The 16417-nt window shown below is 40.8% G+C and overlaps 1 protein-coding gene across 3 annotated transcripts in view; it reads left to right on the top strand.

Moving 5' to 3' along the window:
• The window catches only part of dlgap1b (discs, large (Drosophila) homolog-associated protein 1b), a 94199-nt gene that overhangs the window by 51774 nt on the left and 26008 nt on the right, over nt 1-16417 (top strand). For 2 of the 3 annotated variants that reach the window (XM_026179769.1, XM_026179771.1), the window contains exons 4-7: nt 1724-1938; nt 8674-8851; nt 9513-9638; nt 10826-11081. In XM_026179769.1, coding sequence (XP_026035554.1) covers nt 1724-1938; nt 8674-8851; nt 9513-9638; nt 10826-11081 — 775 coding nt within the window. The remainder of the gene's footprint in view (nt 1-1723; nt 1939-8673; nt 8852-9512; nt 9639-10825; nt 11082-16417) is intronic. The other variant, XM_026179770.1, reaches the window with a different exon arrangement.

Below are 16417 nucleotides of genomic sequence, written 5' to 3'. Positions count from 1 at the left end.
AATGGAGAGACAAGCCGGAGAGAATAGACGAAAGCATGTGTATGTGTGTGCGGGGTTTTTTGGGCGGGGGGGGGGGGGGGGGGGCAAATAAGGGCAACAGAAGAGTGCATGAATGGAGAAAGTAAAAGGCAGAATGCGAGAGTAGGAAAACATAAAAGACAAAGTTCTGTATGGCCATGCATTTTAACATCCTGAAAAACGGAGTGAGCAGATCAAGGAAGGATGTTGTCACTGCAGTGTGGCAACAACTCTTCTAGCCTAAAAGAGCCATTGCTTTTTCTCCAGAGAGCGAGACGGAAGGGAAAAGTGGCTTTCAAGGAGAGCAGCCTGACAAGTTAGTCTCCAGACACTTTTTGAATGCTTAAAACAAAAAGACATGCTATTTGCATCACCTAGTGGGATGGGATTTTGTAATCCGGTGTTTGATGTTCACACACTCACTTAATTGACCCTTTTCATGAAACATTCAGAGGTTACATCCACAGACTGCATATTAAAATGGGGATGATGTCATCAACTGGTTTCTGAAGTTTTGGCTGACAGGGTAGTAAGTTAACGTCTAACACTAGCACACCTGGTTATCAAGCAGGGGTCATGAATTGCAGTCTGCTAATTAGTTAATAGTAGTAAAAGAATTTGAGTAATCAAAACAGAAGCACAAACTTCTGGGATGGGCTCTACCTCATAGCATGCAATAAATCTGCATTAAAAATGCTCAGAAGACCAAATCCAAAAGGGTGGGTTATAAAAAGTCATCCTTACCTCATCGGTTGTAAAGAGTAACACTGGCTACAGAGACCATAAATAGTTTTTTGAGTATGCTGTTCGTTTAAGAGCTGAAGATGACTCGCTTTTGGATCCAGCCTCAAGTGGCCGTTAGAAGAACTGCAGTTTTGCCACTTCAGAGTTGGTGTCCTTTTTCCAACCCAGAGGGAGCGGCCTACACCATCCTCCATACTCTTATGTTCCATCAAAAAGCTGATTAAAGCAAAATGAATACCCTTTTTTTTATTTCAATTCATCTTTTTCACCCTGTCTTAGAATAATTCACTTTTGACGTCCCCATCCAAACCACTGTTGCTGAGATGTTAACACAGTCTGTAGTTACCCCTGACATCAAGGTCAGCTTGGTTTCCTAGCTACACACGAGTCTGTTGAATGATCCTTGTGAACTTTTTTCTCGCTCTGTTTCTCATTTCTTTCACTTCAGAGCTGGTGCCCTAACAGCCACTCACCTTAGCACTGCTGAACAAAACCCCCTTTGTTTCCCCCACCCTCTCTCTTTCCATGTCTGCTGTCTTTGACTCCCTCTCTTTTAGATTAGGGCTAGAAGATAGCTTTACCTCCTTTTATTTTTACCTTCATTAGTGTCTGTGAAAAGGCAGGAGTGCGCACAGAAGCTGAGGTACTGCAACATTTTGTCAAAACAATTAATTCCCTGCATTTGATATGCAGCATGCATCACAGGACAGACAAAAGAAGGCAACTGGCACTGGCAGGCTTATGGTATGATCAAGGCAGACTTTGCATTGATACTGTTACTACTGAATCTTTTCAGGTATAAAGTTCAGTGCAGACAACTGAGAAAATATTGGGTTTGGGGTTTTTTTTGTTTTTGTTTTTTTGAGTCTGCTCACGATTCATGTGTAAGTATGTCTGCCTGAAGTGCAGAGGGTGACATGTATATAATACCTCTTTACCTAATCTCACCTCATCTCTACAGGTGCCTCAGGATGAGTGGAGCAATTTCTCTCCGCTGGGGAAAGATGACGAGATTCCATGCCGGCGGATGCGCAGTGGCAGCTATATCAAGGCCATGGCTGAGGAGGACAGCGGCGACTCGGACTGCAGCCCCAAACCCTCGCCCAAGGTCCAGGCACGACGAGCCAGCTACCTGAAGGCCACGCAGCCGTCTCTCACAGAGATGACTACGCTCAAGTGAGTGTGTACCAGGGCGCAAATTATTACTTGAAATTACTCGTTGTAAAGATTTGGATTTTTCTTAATTAAATAAATCTAAAAGGTAAGAAAAATGCCAGGCGTGAACTAAAGCTGTTTACACAAGAACACAGAGTTGCCCTTTCTTTAATGTAGCATGCAAAAGATTTTAAAAAAAAGAAAGTTGGCTCATCTGAAGCAGCAGCTGTGAGTGGTTTTGTGTTTTGACTGTTTGTTGTTAATCTGTGGGAAAAGATCTTGATTACATTTCTGTCCTGGGTTTGCGCCCTAATAGACTAATCATTTTTCCACTGTTTGTAACTTTAGATCTAACTCTGTATTATAAATGAGCATATGCTACTGAATAAAATGTGTTAAGTGTGCCGAAAGCCTGGAGTCACTCTGCACAGTGTCAGTGAAGCAGATTGGAGAGATGAAGGGAATGAGAGTGAAAGAGAAAAGTCAACAAACAACTGAGATGGAGGCAGTCAGTGTTAGTCAGCGTACTCCCAGCAGCAGTTTGGCTTATGTGTAAGTTCCTGGCTCTTGGTGATCACAGATTAATTACCTTTTCTGTGTTTACAACAATAAAGACATGCCTCTATTTTCATAGCTGGCATACAAATACACAAACACACTGAACTGAGAGCGACTGAGCCCTGATTTAAAATCCACAATGCCAGCTCACCTACTGAAATCTCTTTAAAGAAGCAAGCGCTTTAGTTCTTCAGAAATGCATTGAGTTGAGAACATCATCAGCTATTTCTCTCTCCCTTTCTTTTGAAGCAATTCTTTTCGAATGATCTGAGGTTAAAAGCTGAGCTTCATTATTTGAAGAGTTTCAAGCTGTTGTTTCTTGTTATATAGGGCATTCTCTGCTCTGCAATCTATTTTTTCACAGCATGAGTTTATAAAGTATTCAGCAGTAACAGAGTCCATCAAGATTTTTATTTATTTATATTTTATCTAGTCCACACTGTCAAGCCCAATGGCAGAACTTAATCTCTTTGCAAACAAGTGGAACATTCAATTTTTGGAACTTCAAATTGATTGAAATTGTTTTCATTTTAATTTCATACCACTTTTGTACTTTTTGGCCAGCATTCCTATAATATTAAAACACTGTGCTAATGTTCATGGTAAGGAAGCATGGTGGGAGGTCATCAATTACATTTTGCTGTCCAACCCTTCTTGGCATAATTGTGAACACGCATACACAGATTTGCTCTGCAGTGTGGGAGTTTTATCTGACACTTTAGTGTAGTCGCTTTAATTTTTCCTCCAAGTGCAGTGGTGTAGGTTATCTGTTGGCTTATTTACAACCTGTCTGATTGTCTCTGACAGCTCGTGTTTTTTGCTTCCCCAGCTCCACTGTAGCAATGTCATCCTGTTTCCTGTTACTTCTGGGAGTACCAGTTATCGTAATATCACAGAATTAAGGACCGAAAACGTAAAAACCTGAGTTCTAATATACCAGAAATTGCCTTTTTAATCCATTGTTCTGTTGTGTACAGTCAGTCAGTGAGTCTAAGGTTGTACATATCATTTCATCATTAAAAAATAAATCTAATATTGACAGGTTTTTAAATTAGAATAATGTGACCGCAGATGAACAGTAAATCACGTTACACATTATTCATTATTTAATCAAAACTAAACCAATATATGGTCCTGTGGAAAACTAAGTGCACCTCAATTGCTTGTAGTCTTTAGCAGCAATAACTTGGAGTAACTTGAGGTAATGACTTTCTGCGTGACTATCAGTCTCTTCTATTATTCTAACGTTGCTTCACTTCATGGAGCTTTGTGGATTTACAATTGGATTTAGCACTTAAAATCCCATCACAATATTTCAGTTAGAGGCCTAAACTTTGAATATTTTCTTTTTCTGCCATTCTGTTGTAGATTTGCTGATGTGCTTCTGATCATTGTCCTGTTGCATAATGCATTTTTGGCCAAGCTTTAGCTGTTGGACAGCTGTCGGCCTCACCTTTTATATAGTTGATATTTTGGATTTTGGTATCCAAAGATATTTGTGGTCAGCGCAGTTGGTGCACATTCCTGTGGCTTTAAATCAATCCCAAATCATCACCTACTCTACCACCGCTCTTCATAGCTGCTATGAGTTGTTCGTGCTGAGATGCTGTGAGCATTATGGCTTAACATCTTTTGGTCTTGTCTGCCCAAATAACATTGTACCCAACATTTTGTTGTTAGTTAAGATGTAAATGTAAGCTAGTCTGCCTTGTTTTTTTTTCTGGTAACCCTTCCAAACAAGCCACACTTGTTCAGTCTTTTTCCAATTGTACTGTCGCCCTAACTTTAACATTTAACATGCTAACTGAGGCCTGTAGCGTCTGAGTTTTTTTTTTTAGTTTCTCTGTACTTTGCACGGCCTGAGCTCTCGGTGAATTTCCACTCCTCAGAAGATTGGTAACTGTCTTGAATCTTTCTCACTGTAGAATAATGGACTTTAAATTGTTTGGAAATGGCCTTATAACCCTTTCCAGACTGATGGTCAGCAACTATTGCTTCTGTAAGCTCATCACTGATGTCTTGCCTCCTTGACAGTGTGCTAACACACCTGAATGCCCCAGACAAGCTGCCAAAACCTGTGCTTTTATGGAGGTGCTCACACTTGCCTACAATCAGTTAAAGTGCATTTGATTAGCAACATGTGGCTGATGCTTTCCCTCTTAATTCCAATAGGAGTGTGCTTGGCTTTTCACACACTTTTTCTGCATTATCACTTTAGTTTTTATGAAATAAATAATGAAAGGATGTAATTGCTGTTGCTGTTTTTTGATGGTGTCCTTTCTTTATACCACCACACTGTATAACAACACATGATCTGACCGTTGGAGATATCTTACGTCATACTGCACTGAAACAGTTAAAGAACTGAGGACAGTCTGATGGCGCTGCACGAGGCTGTGACTGATTAGCTGTGTAATATACAGAGATGAGAAGAACACCAGTGGGTGCTCCGTCATTGTTACTGGTTTCACACACACACACACACACACACACACACACACACACACACACACACACACACACACACACACACACACACCCTTACGTAAGTGCAAGTGGCACAGCTTGGGGCCTACTAATGACTTGAATTTGGCCCCGGGAACGCCATCATCATCTGATGGAACCCGATGGAACAAACCAAACTGCAGTGCTGCACATTGGAGATAGAGAATGAGGCGGGAGCAGCTGACATCTTGTTTTCACATGGTGCTTTTGGGAGCTGGCACAAGTCTGTTACACTCCGCAATGATTTAATAATCAGCCTTGTTGTTCCATATGTTTTCGAGCTCATTCTGTGGCCATTGTGTCCTTGACTAGCTGGGAATTGCTCCTAAGAAGTTGTGAAATTTGCTAATTCTCGTCCAATTGCAACCTCCTCCTTTATTAAAACACAAGGCATGCAGATAAAGAGTGTATATGAATGGTTGGGATTATTTCTGACAGACAACAACAAGCTCAGGAGAAATTACATCCTTTCTTGTTTCGCTCAGTCACAAACTCCAAGCTTTCTTTTTGCCATAAACATTTATTTGTGGCCTAGATTTTATCATGTTTACTGTGTGTCTCTAAGACACACCCTTCCATCCCTCCAACCACCGTGTTTAGGCTCTTTATTTAGATATACTAAGAGGGGAAAGCAAGGGAAGGATGAAAGCAGAGAAGGTAAAAGCAGTTAGACTAAGAAATCTTGTCACGCGGAGAGGCAGGGGGAACTGGTTGAGGAAAAAAAACATTTGAAGCAAAATGCAAAAAAAGACATGATGTGAAGATGAAAAACAGAAAAGAAGAATTATGTAGAATTATGAGAAAAGAACGAGAAATGTGGAGGTAATCGGCAGACGACAGACAGATTCCTGATGTAATGTCTTCATTTATGTCACTTGTTTCATAGTGGAACAGCTTGCAATATGCTAAACTCCCCCCAATCCTTAACTGGTCCTGATTACTGGCTGGGTCTGCAATTTAAGTGGCCACAATAGACATCATTGGTTCTATAATCAGCCCCACAGGGAAATCAAGAGGAGATGTGGATAGAAAAATGATGTGGGTAGATTCTTCCTTGACTTGATTCCTCTGTGAATCACCCACAGCCAAAGACACAAGGTGGCTGATATGAATGAGTCACACCAGTTTCGCTTTCTTGGTTTTAGAATATGTACCGTTTCAATTCTATAATGAAGTGAACCATTGCAGTACTGTAGGCAGTGCTGCATGGGGAAGTATAGTTATAGGTACAGTGGAACATAGACAGGAGTACAAACTTTATATTTACTCTGTGTAACATTTATTGAATTGTTTTGTCACATTTTAATTAATTGAATTACACAGACTGGTCTGAAATTTTGGGAAAGAGATCAAAATTAAAGGCCTGAAAAGTCTCTTCAGAAGCAACAGAGGTTGTGTATGTTGGTGTTGAAGGTTAAATTGCCTGACTGTAACATGGGAGATTGTTTTTCTCCTGTAAACTACAGGCTATTATCTTTTAACCATTGCCAAAGTTTAGACTTTTCCTTTTCCTTAAAAATATCTAAAATTAATCAAATAACCACCATAATGCTTGATTAGGAAACTGATTGATTTGAAAGTTGGAGTTCTGATAGTAGTGGCAGTATCAGGTGTTCATGTGGAGTGCATGGGTTGTTTAATTTGATAGTTATTCGAATATCTCCGATGTTGTGCCTGGAATCTGCCTGCTTTCTGGTCACGGCTCCTAATGCATCTGTTACCACTGGAAACACTTTGGACTTACACATCTGCTCCAGTTGTTTTTTTCAGTCCCTGGTACTTGTTGCTGTCTGCTGGGATTAGCACATCTATCACAACTCTGGTCTTCTGCTCCTTGGAAACCACCACTATGCTGATTTAGCAGCTACTGCTTGTCTGTACCACAGGACTTTAGCTCTGTTGTTCTCAACCACCTTTCGTGGCATCTCCCATCAGGGCTTGGGGATTCCTAGTCCATGTGTATATTTTCCTGTACACTATCCCAGCCTCTTGGTTGGGCCTGTTAGTCTATGCTGTCCCAGCTTGGCTCTTAGATCCTGCTACTATGAGTTGGATAGTCTCTTGGGTGCTTTTATACACTCTGCAACTTGGATTCTGTCAGTTTCAGTAGACTCCTGCTTCTATGGACCTGGTGCTCAAGGCTTGTGCTGTTTTTTTAACCTGGCCTTTTGTAGCTATTGGAAGGATTTCTTTATGTCAGCCAGTTCCTCTATCTGTCGATGGTACATCCCAAGGATGGACTTGGTTGTCCGTGATAGTTGCTGTTTAATTGACTCTGTCTATGAGTTCTCTGTTCGGTTCTGAGATCACCCATTACCACTATATGTTACTCCCAGGCATGATATAGTTTGTTTGAGTTTGTTTTCTCAATCAAACTCATTCAGCTTTAATAATACTTAAGATATAATAAAACATGACATTTGGCTCAAAAAACTATTTGGTGATTCAGATACACCAGATTCCTCTTTTCCTGTCATCTGGTGGAAAAAATGATTTTCCTTAAAAATACAGTGGAACTATTAGAAAACATTGATGGAAGACCTCAAAATGATCAATTGTGTTGATCAAACAAAGCAGCAGCATGACTAACTCATGAATTTTTCTGTGTCTGTGGAGTATCTTCTAGTATATTATTCTCAATATTAAAGAGCCAGGAGGACGGTCAGGCTAAATGGAGACATGTTTTAAAATTAATAACTGTCCATTCGGCACACTTATTCTTATCTCAGTAGTTTATCTGTTCTTCCACTTCACCTCACCTTTCCAATCTTCCATCCAAGAATGAGTAATCTAGTTTGCTTTGCTGTGGTAACCGCGCACTATTTTAAGGCAGAAATGCATAATTAAAGCTGACCTGACATGAAGGCAGAGACTAAGAGTTGTATAAGCAAAGTCCCTATATGCGGATGGTCTTATATGTGTGTGGAATAAGAGAGGCTACAAAAAGACGTGGCTCTCACCGTTAATTTGAGAATTTATATATAATCTGTGATGTATTCTTTCCTCACTTGGTTTAGTAGACCGCCATGTTCCTCAAGAATGAAGTGAGTCTGCTTTTTAGGTTTTATTTGCTGTGATTAATTCGTTCTTTAACTTGCATCCAATTGCTATTTAACCTAAACAGCAAGCACCCTTTTTTGCGGGTACGAAAATGCACACGTGCACATAGACGTGAAGCATGCTAAGCAATCAGGCTGAAAGCAGGTGACAATTAATGAGACATCTATTCATACCTTTCATACAGGATGTGTATCAAATATATTTCTGTGTTTTTATGTCACAGTCTCTAAATTAAGTATACCTCACAGGCATACAGAAACAGACGTTCATATCTCTATATACAAGAGTTCTCATGATTAAGCGTTTTAGAAAGTGCTTACAAGGAGCTTCAAGGACAAACTATCTAAGCTACTGTGAGCGGTTCTCAACAGAACTACGCTGTTTGATTAGATAATGGTGTGTCCTGAAGCAATTGTGGATTGATCCTTATCTTTCGGTTCACACACTTCCAAGTACTTGAAATTGCCTTCTCTTGCATTCTTTTCATCGCCCCCTCTTTACCTCTGCTCTTTTTCTGCCTTTATCATCCTTGGTTTTTCACCTTTTTACTAATCTCTTGCTTTTCCTGTTTTTACTTTTTTTTGTTTGTTTTTTACCCCTTCCTTTTTTCTTTCTTTCCCTCCCTTATGGCAGGATTTCCACAGAGCACTCACCCAAACTGCAGATCCGGAGTCACAGCTATCTGCGGGCGGTGAGTGAGGTTTCCATCAATAGGAGTCTGGACAGCTTGGACCCAGCAGGGCTGCTGGCTTCGCCTAAATTCCGCTCCCGAAACGAGAGCTACATGAGAGCAATGAGCACCATCAGCCAGGTTGGTGGCACTCTGGCTCCCATGCCTGTTTTTTGTTAGCCTCTACGGCCCTCGTACCTCTACTGTTACATCCGATAAGGCTGTGCAGTGGGAGGAAATCCCATCGGTAGCCATTCTAAGACCTAAATTAGCAATCAGGTCACCATCCAGCAAATTATGAAAAAAATATAAAAAAAAACCCCAATCTCCTAATTAGTGTGTACGTGTGCATGCTGTTTTCTGGAGCTCAGATGATACCGATATTTTCAGATTGGCTAATTAAACAGGAGGGGATGCAGACCTCCCTCAGTTCCCTCTTTTGCCATAATACGCTCTTTCTGCATCAGCATATTTTGCGAACCAAAATGACAAGCTTAAGCTGTTCTACTCATTTAACATGCAGCAATGTGATTTTTATGAATAATTCAAAGTCGGATAGGTTCCAAATAATAACGGGCATTTGAGGTGATGTGACAGTTATTGAACATACTGAAGAATTGGCCAGGAAACAAGACACACACTAGCCTGGTGGAGGTCTGTTAATGTATTGCCAGCTACAAAATAAGATGTTAGTCATTTGGGATTTTGAGCAGTGCTTGATACATTGCATTATTTGTAATGACAGGGGAACTTAGTTTATCTTTTTGCCTGGGGTAATGGGAATATGTACTCCCCTCTAAAGCCCAGGGGCAACAGTTTGCCTCACCATCTGAATGATGGACCCCTGAGACATCCCTTCAAGTCCTGGCATGGAGCAGGCCAAGAAGAGAATGTCACACTGGACCTGGCATCAACAAAAAGAATAAAGGTGCTGCTTAGGTTCTCTATTTCACTGTTTGCATCTAGTGTCAGCTGGTGTCAATAGACTGACTCAAGGTCCACAAACCTTCCTGATTCCCAACTCTACAAATGTGCACTTACACCTCTGACTCTACACTCTGCTTACCAAGTCCTGCTTCTTTCATTTGTGTCACTCCCTGTGAAGATATCCTGGGAACTATCCTATTATCTGCCCTCACATAACCCAGTCTGTCCCACACACCCATCTTGCAAGTCTGTCGCAAGTTTTCTGAGTTGTGTTTGCTTTAGAGCCTGTTTTGAAGCTGCACTAGCTAATGATGTAGGTGTAATTAGATGTCCTTGAGTCACATTTCAAATCCCAGTAGTCTTAGCTTTGACACTTCCCATTCTCACCTTTAATAACACGCGTAGTATTTCACTGTGTTGTATGGCCCTTTGAAGTTTTATCCTACAGGGATTCTTCCCCCTCTGCACCCCTTGGATAGTCTTTTATTTTTCTCCAATGTATTTCTATTTTAAGTGGGCTATATGTAAATTCCTATAAATGGCTTAAAGCTTCATAAGACGGCGTGGAGGTAAAAGCAGTGACAAAAATGAATTGCTGTACTCTGCACTGACATGGAAATTCTGTGATTTGATGTGCTAAAAAAAAGCTTGAATAGTGTATGATGCATTACCAAAAGGCACAGAGTTGTAGAACATAATTCACTGCAAGCAAATATTTCGATGGCTGGATTTCAGTCAAAAGATTTGAAAGATGTTTTGTTAAAAGTACTTTTGCGGTTTTTATTATTTCTCCTTGGCAGAGATGCATTTATACAAAACAAAAAAATTTTTTTTCTCTTTTCTTTTGACCAAATGTGGTGAATCTGCCTGCCATAAATTATGGGTAACGCTGAAACCCCAATGTTATGTTGCAGCACCCAATTTGCACTTTAACTGTGTTTGTATATAAAACTCCTGCCTGGTGAAGCTTTGAGCAGTAGAGTAGTACAGTAACAACAATTCTTGCAGCACTAAAAGATGTTTCTCTGGCTTTTGCTTCTGTAACATATTGTCCATTCACCTTTCTCTTACACTGTGCTGGTACGCACCTGTGCATTGTTATTTTTCAAGGTGTTCTCTTTTTCCTCTGTGTGGATGTTTGTGTGCACATACTGTATGTATGTCTGTCTGTTTTCCCCTCCTCCACAGGTGAGCGAGGTGGAGGTGAATGGGCAGATCGAGGCGGTGTGTGAGTCAGTGTTCAGTGAGATGGAGTCACAAGCAGTGGATGCCCTAGACCTGCCCATGCCTGGGTGTTTCCGTATGCGGAGCCACAGCTACGTGCGTGCCATCGAGAAAGGCTGCTCACAGGAAGAGGAAGAGGGGAGCGTCACAGCGGGAAGCAGGAGGACCAACTCACCCCCACGCACCACCACCACTGTTAGAACCATCCAGAGCAGCACAGGTAGGTGGGAACATGTGCTTAAAGCATGCATACTCATGTGCTGATGACTGAGTGAACATACATAACCTATTATAAATTCATATGAGTTTAGAAAGTATATTTTATGGATGCACTCTGATTTCTGAAAGAATATCTTAATACTGCACTTTACTTGCTTACTTCACTGGAATGTTTATCCATAAACACGCAATACACACATGATTGATGGTCATCAAGTCAAATCTTCTCCTTTCTTTCCCTCTTCTGCAGAAACCCAGTCTTGGTTATTTCCATAAAAAAGAGCTGACTCGGTTAGCCAGCTGCAGACTAGTTTCACTTTGCAAACACAGACCCTCTATATTATTATCCATCTGACCCAGTTTTCTTCTCTGATACAATAAGATGAATGCCGGACTGTTTTTTTTTTCTCGCATAAGAGCTTATTTGAGCTGTAAAGCTCACTGACTGCTGGATCTTATTTTAGCCCTCTTGTGTGCCTCATGGTCTGGAGTGCTTAGTTTTCCAGCATTACTGCATGCAGTATTGATGCTGAGTGGTGCTGGCATCCAGCACTGGGTGCTTCTATGCTTCCCGCTGCAAATCCAAACGTCATTCCCTTACACGGTGCACGTTGAGTCACCATAGCCTGACGCACATTGGTGTTCGCTTTCATTATTATTTAATTATGCCAATTAAAAGACAGCCTCTCCCCAAACCAGGTTGACAAAGGTTACAGCCAGCTAATTAAACACATTAACTGCAAATTGGAAGAATTGCAAAACTTGTTCAGTGAATTAAAAGGGCTTACTACTGACTCTGAGCAAACATTTATTTAAGGCTCTTTAAAAACTGCTCCAACTGACGTCTTTGCAGACTATCATTTCCTGCTCCAGTTAGTGAAATTAGACAAAATATGAATTTGCACCCCACTGTTTCTATCATTATATATCAAAGAAGAGGCCAAGTTAGGAATGCAATTAAAGGCAATGGAGGATTCATTTGATTGTTCTGTTGTTTGGTAGTACTTATTGATCTATAAAACGGAGAGAGTGATAAGAGGAAGACATTCAAAGCTCCCTCCTCGGAGGAAGGAAGAGATAATGAAGATCATCTATCAGGTGAAGTGTTGTAGGGACTAAAATGGGGTTTTCATCCTAGACAGCTGCTACACGTGGTACAGGAAGTCTCTATTTCTCTGGCTGTCTCACACATGGCTTGCAGGGCTCGCTTTTGATCTGTAACACAAAGGCAACACCTTTAAACATTTGTCAGGTGACTGGTGACTAAGCAGAGATTTCTTTGCTGTAGCACATATTTTAGAAGCGGTTGCCTCATAGCTGTTGACATTTTAATGAACATCCTTGTGATGCCTTAGTTGGACAGATGATGGACAGATATTTTATTTTTTGGAATTTCAAAGATGAGATAATAGCCCGGTGTATGGTACTGATGAGGCAACATAACACAACTCCTTCCAGTTGACGGCAATATTCTGTCTCGGGTTTGTGTCGTACTTTGTCGACCTCTTGTTACCCTTGACCCTAATTTCCCACCGACCTCCTGGTATCTCAAAATCAGTTGCAACTAAGATTTAAGCACACAACATGGGACATTAGAACAGTGATATATTACAAGGTGATGTGGAAAGCATTTAACTGTGATTGGTACTAAAGGTAGGGGATTGCTTCAGATTACTGTCACAACTATACTACTGTACACTTCGTCACCTCAGATTTTCACCACAAATTCATCAGTCACTGTAATTAATTATCTCAACCTCTCCTTTGTCTCCCACTGGGGCGAGACCGCGATTAAGAGTAAAAGAAGAGATGGAGACTGGAGAGAGGAGGGAAAAGTCTCTATGTGTCTGCATTTTGAATGGATGACTTTTTTAATGTGATCATCTGGTTAAAGTTAGGTAGGAGTTGTTCTCCTAATGCAGTGTGTAAAGTACAGGGATGGCAGATGGTTTCGAACCACTGAAACAACACCCTCCACATCTTAACACTCCTTAAAAACCCGATAATCAGATTTTACAGAGGCTACGAAGATTTCTGTTTTTGTTCCCAGCTATTGAAGGATATTATAAATTTCTTTCTAACTGCTGTTTTTGGAAATGAACTGGAAATCTCAACATTTTAGTCATTTCAGTAAATTACTGGCAAATAAGCACAGGGGGGGATATGGTGCTGTTTGGGATTAGAAACAATCAAAAGGCTAGAATGTGTTTCAGCCGTCAAAGGCAGCATGTGCGGTAGCTGTAAACATTGCCTCCTGTCCATATTAATGTAGGTAACATGTGCACATAATGGGGATTTGCTGTAAAATTATTGTAGGCTAGCATTTTACAGCACTCAGTACTCAAAGTACCCTTTACCCACGGGAAAATACAGCAAACAATATGCATTTTATAATTTCATATTCATAACAGACATTTGACATTTGCAGTCTCTCGCTCTCTCTCTCAGCTCTCACATAGTAGGCTATAAAGAACATATAACTGTCGGCACGGTGACATCCTCCTAAGCAAACATTCACAGCTTTTACAGTTTAGTTTATTTCTGTTGTTTCACGATGTGAACACACGCACATTAATACATTTCACAGGAAATCGTCTGGGAGCCCAAAGCGAGAAATGAAGACGTTGTTGTGGTGAATATTGCATGATGTTTCTGAAGGCTGGTTCAAGCACCGGTTCCAGAAAAACAGCCCGCACTTATGGTTTTCAGCTCCCACTTGTCCCCACGGCAAAAAGCCAAAATATCACACACACACGCACAGACACACAGCAGGCAAGAGACCTATCAGCTTCCGCTCATGCTTCTCTCCGGTTTGCCCACTGCACTGCTCCAGCCCATTATTATTGATGATCTTTTTAATCCTGAGGAAGGAGACCGAAGTAAAGGGTCATCCTTTGATCTCTTCTCTTTGAACGTGAAGTAGCTGTGGCTGCTGTTGCCTGCGTCCGTGCCCGCTTAAACTGGCACATACACGCACACACACGTTAACCTGCAAACTCACTAACGCAGACATACTGCTATTGCCTCGAACAGACACGTTGGCCAAGACATCAGGTCCTTTGGATCGGTTTAACAAAATCTGGAGCAGATCCTCTTTCTAAAGCTTCGGAAAATCCATAGCAATCGGTTAATGTGAGGATTTTACTGCCTTTAAGCCCTGGCTCCTTCACCCCCACGTCATCTCCAGTTAACATATTCATCACCTCCTCACCCCTGCTTTGTCTTGTCCTCCCTTGCCTTCTTGCTCAACAGCTCGAGCCGCTTCCTTTATACCAGCGAAGCTAGGTGTGTGGGAGAATCAACCTGTTGTGGCACTTCTTCAGGAAGAATAAATGACCTTGTATTAGAAACCGTATACATGCATATCTTAAGTCTGGGAATTTTGCCATAGCTTCTTATAGTTTCTCTTTCTCTCCCCCTTGTTTCCCATGCTTGCTGACCTACTGTCATTTATCCAACCTCACATTTCCCAGCGTCTATTTTTCAGAGGTGCCAAAGGATTTGGTTTAAAAAAAAAGAAAAGAAAAAGGTATTCACGCCCTAGCTTCATGTAATCAGTTATAGGACAATATTTGATTTAATGGCTGTGAATTTTTTACAGCCCCTACCAGAGGCATTGTGCTGAATAAAGCATTCCTTAAGGCATGCTTGTGTTCCATATTGCCAATGGTCTTGCAAACACTCAAGGGAAAACAACCTCTTTGTTTAGTTCTCTTATGCAGCTTCTAGCATACTTTTTCTATCTGCTTGCACTGCACAAGAGCAATTTAAAAAAATTAATACTAATAAAATACTTGTCATAAATAACTGTAGTTTAGATTGGCCGCTTTTGTTAAAAAATGTTTTAGTGTAAGTAAAAGACAAAAGAATAATTAAACATGCAAATTAATATAAAGGTTTAGTAGCTAAACCTTTATATTAAGAACGGCTGAGTTGCTTTATGTGCTGCATTTAAAAAAAAAAGGAAAACATAAACTGAGAAAGGATTAAGAATTTTCTCATTTGATTAGGTTTGTTCTTAATTACTTCTCTACCACTTTCTAACGACCTTTGCACACTAAATGTGGTCTTGCTGGGAGTAAGTGTAGGCTAACTTCTTGTAACCAGATCAAATATCTAATAGATTCTGCTAAGAAAACCTCTGTAAATTTGGTATTTGCACCAAAAGTCAATAGGGGATCTCATAAAAAGCACAGTATAAATGACAGGGAATCTTATTTCCTGTAAGAAAAGGTTTAATGCTTGAGGAAATATGCTTATTGGTTTTATTTTTATTTTTTTAATCTTATTAATAAGCATAGCTTAATTAAAAACATAATTTTTGCATCAGTAGTAAATATTTGTAATTTCCAAATATCTAATACCAATGGGTATGAGGGATTTCTGGGAGATTAGAATATAATAACATCTGCGCTCTTACTGTAGTAGCAGTTAATCACAGTAGGAGTTAGTGGAAAGGTGTCACCAGAGGCAATGACAGAAACCTTGTTGGTTTTGGTATTTCCTATTAGTTACAGACAGCAGCATTTTCCCACATTTGGTTTTCTATGTTTAAAAACACTCAACATACTGGTCTGAGTGTGGAACACTAAACTTACTGCGATGTTTTCGGGCTTTGCTCTGTTGAAATCACTAGCCCTGCATGTGTATTCCAAACTCTGCCTTACAGTAGAGAACTGCAGGCTGAGATAAATCCTGTACAACACTGCCCCCAGGGGCTCAGTGAAACACAGCACCACACCTCTGCTCTTTCTTCCTTCAGAAGCTCCGTGAGTGGGCGGATGAAAAACTACAAGACAGCTTGACCTAATTAAAAACAATCACTGGCTTTTTTCCAGGAGCTCTGTTCTGGGAGAGCTTGTGCGAATAAATATCTCTAGATGTGCTAAATATATATGGCTGGGATACAGACCGCTGAAGTCTGGCCGAATCAAGATCAAGCCAAGCATTGGGCCAGATTTCCCCTCACACCTCCACCAGCCCACGCAAATATCCCAGAGCAAGGCAGAATTTTGTGTGTCATATGTCAGGGTGACTCATATGCTATAAAAGGGAAGAAAAATGCCACTTTAGGCTCTCTCTCTGTGTCCTCCTATGTTTTGCTTTTTCTCTCTCTCAAGGTGCGTTTAAGGAGGAGTACAGGTGAAAGGCCTTTGTGGCAGCATTAAGTTTGACAGATCCATCAGTCGCATGAATAATGACCACAGAGTAGGTTTTCTCAGCTTCAGGCTGCGGTAGTCAGTTACTGTAGATTTGGCCATCTGCTTGCCGGTTGTGTCCGTTGATGAGTGATGAGATCAGAGCAAGGTCAGGACTGAAAATGTAGGGCAATCAACT

Source organism: Astatotilapia calliptera, chromosome 9, assembly GCF_900246225.1.
Source record: "Astatotilapia calliptera chromosome 9, fAstCal1.2, whole genome shotgun sequence".
Taxonomy (NCBI): domain Eukaryota; kingdom Metazoa; phylum Chordata; class Actinopteri; order Cichliformes; family Cichlidae; genus Astatotilapia; species Astatotilapia calliptera.
The sequence above is the reverse complement of the archived record's forward strand: the minus strand, read 5'-3'. Positions and strand labels throughout refer to the sequence as shown.